The sequence below is a fragment of the Carlito syrichta genome, unplaced genomic scaffold, assembly GCF_000164805.1.
Source record: "Carlito syrichta isolate Samal-C Ts95f unplaced genomic scaffold, Tarsius_syrichta-2.0.1 Scaffold309284, whole genome shotgun sequence".
NCBI classification, from domain to species: domain Eukaryota; kingdom Metazoa; phylum Chordata; class Mammalia; order Primates; family Tarsiidae; genus Carlito; species Carlito syrichta.
Window position 1 is genome coordinate 267,473 of NW_007253380.1, and position 12,309 is coordinate 279,781.

The window sequence follows — 12,309 nt, forward strand, 5'->3', positions numbered from 1 at the left end:
CTCATCAGCAGCCTGTTGCCCACTCAGAAGATCGTTGACCCAGGAGTTAAGGTATCATTTTCTACTTACTGGTAAAAGCCAAGGCTGCGTAGCCAGTAAAGCAAGTTCAAATCTCAAGCCTCAGGCAGATCAAGGGCTTTTTATCATCACACAGTATCTGACTGATTTGCTATTTTGTGTCCAATGGGATGATTCAGACAGTGAAATGTCTAGATAGAAGAAGGACCCTCCGGTACCCAATTTCCACAACCTCTCAACAAGAAAATAGATATTATCCATGTTGAAAATAAAAGGTCTAGCAAGAGGCAAACTTGTCCATGACTCTGAATCCTGTCTTACCCTTACAGACTTGCCTGGGTTATATTGTTTGCAGATGAGACATGACTCTACCACTTCTAGGGCCAATTCTGAAAATTTTCCTGACCAATATATATTGAGTGTAAAACTTAATGTGATTTTTTTCCCCCATAGTGTGAACAGTTATAGAGTAATTTAACTAGGAGGGATCATGGCACTAATGGGCAACTGTCCTGAGATTACCAGATTATATCTTGATTGCGAAGGTATTTTTGAGATTGCCAATATTATTTTCCAGACATTTGCATAGACTTTTGTGAATCAGTCATATATGGACCCAGTTTTCCTTCTGAAAATTTGGCAGATAGATATCAATTACTATTCTAGAATTACAGTAGTAATTTTTTTTTTAGCATGAAGTCCATGGAAACACAGACCTTGACTTCTAGGATGGTCTCTCAATTAGGGACTTCAATCTGAATATCTGATATCGCCTGCAGATGATCTCACCTCAAGAACCTTACCTTCCTTATAACTGCAAAGAGCCTTTCTCCAAAAAGACCATGTTTACAGATTCCAGGTGGACATAATTATCTTTGGAGGCAGATTCCATTCAACCTCTTTCATCCACTTTAGAGGTGAGGAGGATCCTGTAAGTCAGAACAGGAAAGGGTTCTGATTTATAGCCCCTCTGAGCCAGAGCCCCCAGCCTGGCTCTGAGTCCTGGCCCAGACCAGTTACCAGTTCTCCTGATGTCAGACTCGACCTACAAAACACAGAAAAGAAGTGAACACATAGATTTGTTGTAACAATTAAACGTGTGTGTCTTAGCACAGTGCTGGGAGAGGTCAGCATGAAATGCCCCCATCTAATCTCAATAGTGCTAAATTCATTTGAGCACAGGCCACAGCCTGAGACATGTGAGACTCAGATACCTGCTTCTCCCAAGGTCCCTGGCAGTTGGGCTTAGCCTGGTGTGAGACAGTGACTAGGTCTGGCTTCAAGCAGGCCCAAGAGTTGCTACTTGTTATCTCTCTATGCCTAATGGTTCTTCTACCAGGTCTTGAGCCATGGAAAACTGATGTCATAGATGCAGGGTCCATCAGATATGACAGAGAAACACTGAGATTCTCCCCGGGAAACGTGGAGTCCACTGCCCCTGTCCCCAAACCCTGGACCCCTAGAAACCTGACTTGTCCTCTGTGGTTGCAAAGAGTTCCTTCTGTGGACAGGAGGCCTGCGACGGCCCCTGGCCTCTGCATCTGTGTGTAGGGGAGGGTTGTAGGGTGGAGTGAGGAGGGGGCTGGGGTAGGACTTCTGGTGACATGTGGATCATTCTTCCATCTCATGTCTTTCCGGGGCTTGTCAGGAAGCTTGGAGGTGAGCACGGCAGAAAAAGCACCTGCCACTAGCACTGACCAGGAAATAGAAGATGTATAAGGCTCAGCATGCCTGGGGCTATGGGAAGCAAAACCCTGACCCTTCCCAGCACAATTCAAAAAAATTTTCCTGCCCACGACCATCACTCGGCAAAACACCAGGACAAAAGATGTCTCAACCAGACTGGCCGGACGAGGAGAAGGACACTGGTTTGCTTGCCGAAGAAGTCAGCTTTCTCGATTCGAACTTTCAGTCACCACCTGAAACCAGCAGCCAACCCTGGACAAAGGTAAGTCCTATGAAGGAATGTCCAGAAAGGGGGCATTCTGGAGCCAACTAGTCTACCCACTCCTCCTGCTGCTAGCACAGCTAGAGTCTCACAACTCTTCCAATCATGTCTCATGAGTACCAGGGACGTACATAGACCCTGCAGCAGCAATGAGCCTCTGAGACGTGAGTCTGGGGACTTCTGTGTCCTGGGGTCTCCTTCCTGAGGTCTCTGAGACATGGATCTCCTTCCTGAGATTCTAAGATGTGGATCTGGGGGCTTCTGCTCTGTGTCCTGGGGTCTCCTTCCTGGGGTCTCTGAGATATGGATGTGGGAATTTCTGTTCTGTGTGCTGTGTGCAGTGGTCTCCTTCCTGGGGTCTCTGAGTCATGGGTCTGGGGACTTCTTTTCTGTGTGTTGGGATCTCCTTCCTGGAGATTTTCTTCCAGTTACTCTTGCAGCCCTCACGACATCAGTCCACCCACTCCCACCATCACCATCATCACCCCAGGGCCCAGCATCCCTCTCCTCACTGACTGGGCACTCTTACCCCCTTGGAGCTCATTCCCTACTTAGTGCTCTCCCTGGAAGCATCCTTCTTCACTGGCAGCCAAATCTCCCTGCATCCGCAGAAACAAGGCCTCAATAGGAGCAGAAGGAAGGGTTCTCTCCAGAGTCACCTTTCCTTCCCCTCCTCCCCCTCCTATCTGCTGCCCAACATCCTAGCTACACAGATTCTGCCACTAATTCCCCATAATGGTGGGAACCTGTAAGGGGCCAAGGCAGTGGTGTGTGTTCTGCCTTCTCCAGGGATCTGAGAGCAGCCTGTTCTGCCAGTATGAGGAGAAGGTACGCCCCTGCATCGACCTCATCGACTCCCTGCGGACCCTGGGCGTAGAGCAGGACCTAGCCCTGCCGGCCATTGCTGTCATAGGAGACCAGAGCTCTGGCAAGAGTTCCGTGCTGGAGGCACTGTCGGGAGTCAGCTTGCCCAGAGGCAGTGGTAAGGGTGGGCTTGTTCGCTCCCCGTGGGTAGTGGTGGGGGCGTGGGGCGTCTGAATCCAGATTCCCATCTTTAAAGGGCCATTGCTGCCCTGTGTGGCTCAGGGTCCAGGGGCTTTGCTGTCTCTTCTAGTGATCTTTGTAAGAGTGTAGAATCTTATCTTCTTTGATTGGGTTAAATTGGTGACACATGAAGTCTTTTGAAAGAATTTTCTCAAAGTTTTGAAAAACTATCAGCCAGAATTATGGTGTAATAAGACACATGGGCATTGGCACTGGCATTCCATTGGCATTGGCCTTGAGAGGATTCCTTTGCCACTCCTTTGATGCTCAGCTTTTCCTCAAGACTCTCGCCACCTTCTCCCTGCACCCCCCAGTCCTAAGCATTTTTTTGGGGAGCACTGGGAAGAGTTAAATGTGCCTGGGAAGATCTCACTGTGTCACATTCCCTCTGCCCCTCTGCTCAGGGCTACCCACCAGGATGCTTGCAGGGCCTGGGGCAGACACCCAAGGCACTGACCCCAACTGCAGCAATACTGGAGAACCTGAGGAGGTACTGGAACCCTGGGATCAGCTTGTGTCACTCACAAGGCAGCTTGGTGGGGACAGTGGCTATGGCCAGCTGCTGGTAACCGCCAGAATCCAGGATGGCTGCTCCAGCTGCAAACACCTCCCGAGGACAGCAGTGCCTCCTGGAGTACTGTGCCCCTTTGCTCCTGTCCATTCCAGACCCATCTCACATAGTGCTGGGCCCCAGAAAGAACCAGAGTTTCAGACAAGGTCTCTGGGGACACCAAAGGAGGTCCTGGGAGCCAAGAGATGAGCTACATTTCATTTAAAGGACACTTAGGATGTTTGCGGACTCTCTCTCAGGCATCGTGACCAGGTGTCCACTGGTGCTGAAACTGAAGAAGCAGCGGCAGGAGCAGGTGTGGACTGGAAGGATCAGCTACCGGAACGTTGAACTGGAGCTGAAGTATCCCCTACAGGTGGAGAGGGAGATCCACAAAGGTGGGCCCTCGTGGTCAGTCTTGGTGGCTGCTCCCTGGTTCCTCCTCCTCCTCCTCACATCCATTGCCCCATGGGGTCCACTCAGCTTCCTGAAAACATGCAATCCCTGCATGGGGCTGCCCCCATGCTGTCACCTCCACCATCCCTCTAGGCCCTTCTCCAGGTCACCCCTCATGGAATCAGCCCTGCTGAAGGAAGACCCTCGCTGGCTTCTCTCAGTGGCCCACAGCCCACGTGGCTGGCTCATCCCATCCTTGCTCCCATCTCCCATCCATCTTTGGGCTGCCTCTGTTCCATGAGAAAACAAGCCCTCTCTCCCTTCTAGGCTCTTCCATGTGCTCATCCCACAGTTTCCCCTCCTCTTTACCTACCTGATCCTTCCTCGTTCTTTGGGTTTCAGTTTACCTGCTTCTCCTTTAGAAGTCTCTCCATAGGACCACCAGGCCTACCCTAGCTGTCATGATCATCACCAGCCTTCCTGAGGTGCCTCTAACCCTGGGGGCCTCATGGAGGTGACATTTCCACCCAGACTCCCCCAGACAGGGGCCCTGCCCACCCGCCATTCCTTGAGGCACAGCCGGCATGTGGCTGTTGATCAAGTTTCCCAGTGCTTATTCTTGGCAAGGACAAATTTGTAAAAAGGCTCAATTGCTCCTGGAGTCCATGGCCATGTGCCCCAGAGGGTCCCTTGGTGGTCTCCCCTCAAGTACATAGCCCTGCTGCCTCAGGCAATGTTGCCTCTCTTCCCTACCTGCAGGCTTCTCCCCTTTGCTGCTTCCACAACCCATCCTGCGGCTCAGCCAGGGCAGGCAAAAGTAACACTGAATGAACCAAGAATATCTGTAGGTATGAACTTAGCTCAAGGCAGGCTTTCTACATTTCTGAATAGCATACTCAGTGTCTGAGGAGGAGACATTTAGATGTCCCTTTTGGAGAATTTCATCTGCTTGTATTAAAGAGCTCTCCAGGGATTCCTTCCCAAATCAAGAAGTTCTGTCCCCAGTTTTAGTGTTTACCCCTCAATGCAGAAGCTGCTATAGACCCTCAATTGGCAAGTTTCCCAACTTCAAAAGTAAAAGTTCTGCACCCTGCTGTGCCCAGCACAGCTGCCATGGTGCCCTTGAAACATCTTGCATTATTTGTTGATGTCTATCTGGAGTGTCTCCAGCCATGGGTTCCATGGGGCAGACCCTGGAGAGCTATGTCTAGCAGAGTGCCACGAGGGAACATGCTTGGCGAAGGTATGGGATAAAAATGACTCATGAGCAAACCATGGCCAAGACATCTTCAGAATAGCATTTCAGAACCCCATTCTGAGATGTGTCAGTTGGGGAGTGTAAGTTGGTGCAACTACTTTGGAAAACTTTGGCAATCTCCACCAAAGCTGTTGGCAGGAGGCTACAGTTTCTCACCTTGTGGACTTCTCCATAGCTACTTGGTGTCCCTGTGACAAGAATGAGTCATGAGCAAACTATGACCAAGACATCTTTAGAATAGCATCTCAGAACCTCCTTCTGAGATGTGTAAGTTGGGGAGTGTAAGTTGGTGCAACCACTTTTGAAAACTGTTTGGCAATCTCCACCAAAGCTGTTGGCAGAAGGCTACAATTTCTCACCTTGTGGACTTCTCCATAGCTACTTGGTGTCCCTGTGACAAGGTGGCCCACTTCCCCTGGAGCCAGTCATCCAAAAGGAAGTAAGGAAGAAGCTGAGATTCTTTAGGAACTGGTCATATACTATATCTGTTTGTTTGAAACAAGTCCCTGTCTGTATCCATCCCACACTCAAGCTTCCATCTTTTGGGGGGAGAATGTTGGAGAAATTGTGGACATATTTTAAAACCACAACAGCACTCATTGGAAAATGTTGGAAAACATGAAGTAAGAGCAGAACCCATCCACAATCTCATGCCTAACATATTGAAATGTTTTTCCCTGGTCTTTTGGGGAGTATATGTACATGCTGCCTTCATATTAAACTGCCAACTCAGTGGCTTCTGAAATCATTCTGTAGAATTCTATGAAGTGTTAGGAGCCTGAGGCAGGAGGATTGCTTGAGACTAGGGGTTTGAGACCACCCTGGGCAACATAGCAAGACCCTGTCTCTATAAAAATAAACAAACAAACAAACAAATAAAAATTAGCTGGACATGGTGGCCATGCCTTCTGCAGTACTCAGAAGGCTAAGATAGGAGGATCACTTGAGCCCACGAGTTTGAAGCTGCAGTGAGCTATAATCGTGCCATTGCACTCTAGCCTGGGTGACAGAGTGAGACCACATCTCAAAAGTAATAATAATAAAATAAACACTAGGGATCTGAAGCTCCCAAACCCTGGAAATAAGTAGTTGCTTACTATCAAGTACAACTGCTTGCTCTCAGATGGGTCATTAATTCAGATTATGGGTTTCTCCTCTGTTGGCCTCCATAGCCCAAAACATCATGGCAGGGAAAGGCTCTGGCATCAGCCATGAGCTCATCAATCTGGAGGTCAGCTCCCCTGAGGTTCCGGACCTGACCATCATTGATCTTCCTGGCATCGCCAGGGTGGCAGTGGGCAATCAGCCCCAGAACATCGGAGATAAGGTAAGCCTTTCTAGGACTTGGGAGCAGGCCCAGTGGCAGTGGTGGGACTTCAGAGGTACCTACCTGCAGCCCTCAGGAGGCTGGTGTGCCTCCCTGAAACTTGACATTGAGGGATGTGGGAGGAGTCAGGGGCAGGACTGTCCAGGCAGGGGCCTCATGCTCAAGCTCTGACTTGGGTGTGGCAAGTCAAATCAAAACAAGACCAGTTGACTCAGGGGGACTGGTAGGCATGAGATAGTGCACACTCTGCCCACCATTGTCATGTAAGACTGTGAATCCAGTGTTACAAACTCTCTTGATATTCAAAAGAGAACAGAAATTTGGATTTTTACATGAATTCTGCCCATTTTAGTAACATTTTTAAAAATTCACATTACTTAAGTGAGTCGGATAATGGACTGTGATCTTGGTTGGGGGAGAAAAGGTCAGCTCGGTGGAGAGGGATAGTGACCGTAGCAACAGCAAGGACAAACTTAAACCAACAACAGTGCCACTGGACCTGTGACTTCTCTGCCATTGACCTTCCATTAAACCTAAGGTTGCCTGAGAACATAGACCTTGCTGGGATGCTTGAACCATGCATACTCCAAGAAAACTTGTGTGCACTCTCTGTTTGGGGTGAGCCAGTCCCAAGGCCAGCCCTGCTGAGTCTTCCAAGCCAGCTCACATGGAAACCAAGGAGACATGGTATATTCCAGGGACAGGGTATGCTGAGAGAAGATGAGACCTTCCTGTCCTAAGGTGGGGGTCACTTGCCTTGCCTTTTCCATTTTGTGGAAGACACTGCCAGTACTGGGAATTAAGGGCTGGCAGCCTCAAGAGCTCCTTGGTGTGATCTCCACTAGCTCTGATGTTTTGAGCAAAATATTGGATAGATAAATACATTCTTTCTTTTCCAACATCCAAATTAGCTCATTTTCCTTCCTGAGCTAAGGCACTAATTCCTTCAGCCATCAATTAGTTAGAATTTCCTAGAGAATGAGAAGGATCCTTAGGTGGAACTGGGCAGCTCCTGCCGCTCCATCTTTGCCTCCACTGGGGTCCATGTGATTTGACCAAAAACACTTTGAGCTCAGAAAATTTCATCAAGAGCAAGTTGGTTGAGATGGTAAAATATTGCTGGTATTTTCAGTATTGGGAAAATGTGTGAGCAGTGTCTCTAAGCCTTTCACTTGTGTTTCAGAATTCTCAAGGGGTGTGTCCCTCCACATCCCTTTCCTTCTAAGTTTTTGGCTCATTATCCTTGTCACACGCCCTATAGGTGGGTTAGTCACTAGCAGTGAGTGGTGACACAGTGTGTGTAGCAGGTGCACACTTACCAAACCTGGACCTGGTGATTAGAAATAATTCTATCTGATAAAGTTGCAGAGTGTGCCAACTTTAACAGTGGCAGTGCCAAACACTGCCAAATTAAGAAGAAAAAGCTTTTTTAAAAAAAAATTAGAAAGAAAAATATCCTACCCCAGTTTCCTTTCTTTGTCCAATTCCTGTTTAAATCATCGCAAAAGAAATGTGCTTTGTTATTGAAATTAATAAGCTAGAACACAAAGGATATACGTTATTTTGTGTCCATCCCTATTAACACTGAATATCTATTCCTGCAAGTAGTTTTCTATGTGTGTGTGTGTGTGTGTGTGTGTGTGTGTGTGTGTTTGTGTCTGTGTGCTCTAATATTTGGTAATCTGTCATAATTACTAAGCTAATTGCTTAATAACTCACTTCCAATCACTTTTGTTTGGCCATTTAGTTTGCTTCTATCTTCCTCCTACTAGAAACAACTGTAAAAATGAATCAGGGGCAATAAAAAAAAGAATAGGAGATAAAAGGAACTTCCGGGGAAAAAAGAAGCTAAAAAAGACTTTATATGATAAATGTGATAAAATGCCCTTGTTATTCACCAAAATTCCCTAAAAACAAATGACTAGTAACTACTTATTTTAAGTCAAATAGTCCTCTCAACTGACTTCTTGACCAACTTCTTTTTAACTTTTTTTACTTTGCTAGTTTTGACAAAATTACAGGCATACCTCAGAGATGTTTCTGATTTAGTTCCAGCCTATCTCAATAAAGCAAGTCACATGAATTTTTTGGTTTCCTGGTACATATAAAAGTTATGTCACACTATACAATAGACTATTAAGTGTGCAATAGGATTAGGACTGAAAAAAATATATACATAACTAAATTTAAAATACTTTGTGAAAAATGCTAACAATCATCTGAGCCTTCAATAAGTCCTAATCTTTTTGCTGGTGGGAGGTTTTGATGGCTGCTGACTGATCAGGGTGGTGGTGGCTGTGGCAATTTCTTAAAATAGAACAACAATGAAGTTTGCCACATCAATTGACTCCTCCTTTCATGAAAGATTTCTCTGTAGTATGTGAGACTGCTTAATAGCACTTATCCCTCAGTACAACTGATTTCAAAAATTAGAGTCGGTCCTTTCAAAACCTGTTGTTCCTTTATCAACTAAGTTTACCTAATATTCTAAATCTTTGGCTGTCATTTCAACAGTGTTCATAGCATCTTCACCAGGAGTAGGTTCAATCTCAAGAAACCATTTGCTTTGCCAGCTCATAGACAACTTCTCATTTGTTCAAGTTTTCTCATGAGACTGCAGCAATTCAGTCACATCTTCAGGCTCACTTTCTAATTCTAGTTCTCTTGCTGTTTCCAGCCCTTCTTGGTTACTTCCTCCACTATAGTCTTAAACCCCTCAAAGTCACCCATGAAGGTGGCAATCACCTTCCACACTTCAGTCAGTATTGATATTTTGATCTCTTCCCATGAACCACACATGCTCTTAATGACATCTAGAATGGCGAATCTTTTCCAGAAAGTTTTCAATTTATTTTGCCCAGATCAATCAGAAGAATCAGCAGCTATAGTCTTACAAAATGTATATCTTAAATCATAAGACTTGAAAGTTGACAGAATAGATGCTGTGTTAGCAGGTTTGAAAACAGCATTCATCTCCTTGTACATCCCCATCAGAGTTCTTGGGTGTCCAGCTGTATTGTCAATGAGCAGTAACATTATGAAAGGAATCTTCTTTTCTGAGCAGCAGGTAAACCGTGCTGTAAGCAGAACTGCTGTCATCCAGGCTTTGTTGTTCCATTTCGAGAGCAAAGACAGAATAGATTTAGCATAACCCTTAGGGGCTCTAGGAATTTTGGAGATACCATCCAAGAGTAGACCCTGGAACTGTGGGGTCTACACACTTGCAAACGTCAGTGGACAGCCACACAGATGCACCAGTGGGCATGAGCACGAGCAAGAAGACAACTTATTAACTTCAGGACAGTTAGCACGACAGCCTGCTCATCAAGGCTGCTTGTAATTTCACCCAGTTACATCTTCTCATGGCTGCCTTGGATCTGTTTATATTTGTCAATTGTATTTGACTCCAGCACTTCATTTCTTATATGTTGCTAGTTTGTGCTACCGGGATGAAGATTTCTATTTTTTAATGGTGCAATATTATCTTCTGTGTGCAATTTAAAATAATTATATGAGACAGTGTCAGAATACACCTATTTGTGAACTGTGTCAAAACATAAGGAAATACATCCCAAGGCGCTAGCCTTTTCCATGTTTGTTTGCTTGTATTTTCTGTGGGGAAAAATAATATTAAAAATTAGTATTTTAAGGCTTATGTTGTTTACATCTCTATTTTTGCTTACACATTCTAAGACATTTTATTGAATTTCTCTAATTTGAATGAGCCAGACCCGTTTCAAGAACAAGTTTACCTAAAATGTTATTAATATTAAGGACAGACATGTGTGGGCATATTATCGATCTCAGACAGTCGAGGACCTAACCGCTAGGAAAAATGTATCCTGTGCTCTTGATACTTGGTACTTCATTCTGGACTATGCATGGGGACACTGCGGCAAATAATACATCACTGATGGCCACAAGGGCATCTCTGGGCTTCTGGAGCAGACGCGGCACGTACACATGACTCTAATAGAAGGCAGAATTTCTGAGGCAGAATTGGGAAAGATCTGGAGAGGAAGGAGGGTCGCACCTGGCAGCCAGAATTAGAGGGTCTTCAGGAAAGAAGAAATGCCAGCGTTGGACTTGAAGGACAAGTGGGAAGTCAACAGACAGCAGGGCAGGGCTGCTGGGGTAGGCATGCCAGAGGAAGGGGACAGAATAGGTGAAGCCGGAGGTCACACATTGGGACAATGTTGCTTTTGTACTATTGTGCCAGTCTGTATGACTGTATTGTTGATGATCAGAGAGAGGTAAGATGAGTGCTCTTTCTTTGTGATTCTTTGGCATTAGATCAAGGAACTCATCATGAAGTACATCAAGAAGCAACAGACGATCAACCTGGTGGTAGTTCCCTGTAATGTGGACATTGCCACCACAGAGGCACTGAGAATGGCTCAGGAGGTGGACCCCGAGGGAGACAGGACCATAGGTAAGAAAAAAGAGCCATGCTTCTAGTGAACGGAAGGGAGGTAGAAATGCCTCGTCCCTTTGGAAGGGCCTGAAATATAGTGCTTTTGGAGGGGCCCTGCATTCTGTGCTGAACACAAAAGCTGTTGCACTTATTCATTGGGGATGACTTTTTGATGGCAAATGTAGCTCATATCATTGGCCCAGTAGATCTGTTTTAATACTAACATATCTATAGCAATTTAATACCACTACTTAATAATAGTCAGTTTTCTGGTCCTTTCATTTGCCACAAACTTAGATAACCAAAAGTTATCAATAAATGTTAGCTATTATTATTATTATGAATTCAGTCAATTGCTACAGTATAAGGTATACACAATTAGATTTTAGTAGAACTCAAAGCAATATGAGAACAGCAATGCCAATTTTCTGTGCATTCTAGGTCAAGTACAGAAATGGAGAAAAACATGCTAGTTTAAAATGGGAAAGGAACTACACCCATGGTCACAGCAGTGTTACTCACAGCAGCCAGAGGTGGGAGCAACCCACGTGTCTGTCCATGGGTTAACGGGTAATCAAAATGTGTCATATACATAAAATAGTATATGATTTAGCCTTAAAAGTGAAGGAGATTCTGAAACATGTTACAACATGAAGGAACCTCAAGGACATTATTCTAAGTGAAATATCAGTAAGAAAAGAACAAATACAGTGTGATTTCACTTTTGTGAGGTCCTTAGAGTGGTCAGATTCATAGAGAGAGGAAGTAGGATAATGGATGCCAGGGGCTGAGGGAGGGGAAAACAGAGAAATTGTTTGATGGGGCAAAGTTTCTGTTTGGGGAAATGACAAAGTTCTGGAATAGGATGGTGGGGATGGTTGTACAACAGCGTGAATGTACTTAATGTCACTGACCTGTGAACTTAAACATGCTTAAAATAATAAATTTTATATTGTGTATATTTTGTCATAATGCTTAATAGTAAATACTTCTTAAAGAAACAAGGTTACTGAAGGCAGAGTGAGGGGAAACTCCATATTTATATTAGTTGACTTATTCCCTTGTAGAAATAAATTATGTGTATTTCACTACCATTATTTTTATAAAGGAAATTGAACAACTCTCTATACATTACTTCCAAAGGATGAAAATAGAGCCAGTTAGATAATAGAGGTTTCTAGAATATCAAGTTTCAAAAAGAACAGTGAGTCAATATTTACAGGCTCCCCACCCAGCATTGGTAAATGCACATTGTCTACTCAGTCAGCTCCAGCTGGGTTTCTGTCCCCACATTAGACAAGGACTGCTCTTGTCAAGGTCACCAACACGTACAGTCACTTCTCTGTCCTTGCCT

The 12,309-nt window shown here is 45.2% G+C and overlaps 1 protein-coding gene across 1 annotated transcript; it reads left to right on the forward strand.

The window, feature by feature from the left end:
* Nucleotides 1-1,846: 1,846 nt before the first annotated feature.
* LOC103269515 (interferon-induced GTP-binding protein Mx2-like) lies at nucleotides 1,847-10,973 on the forward strand (the record flags this gene model as incomplete). The annotated part of the gene is made up of 4 exons (XM_008067087.1): nucleotides 1,847-1,966; nucleotides 2,756-2,948; nucleotides 6,387-6,541; nucleotides 10,835-10,973. Coding segments are annotated over exons 1-4 (607 nt in total), but the record flags the coding sequence as incomplete, so codon positions are not given.
* Between the last annotated feature and the right edge of the window lie 1,336 nt (nucleotides 10,974-12,309).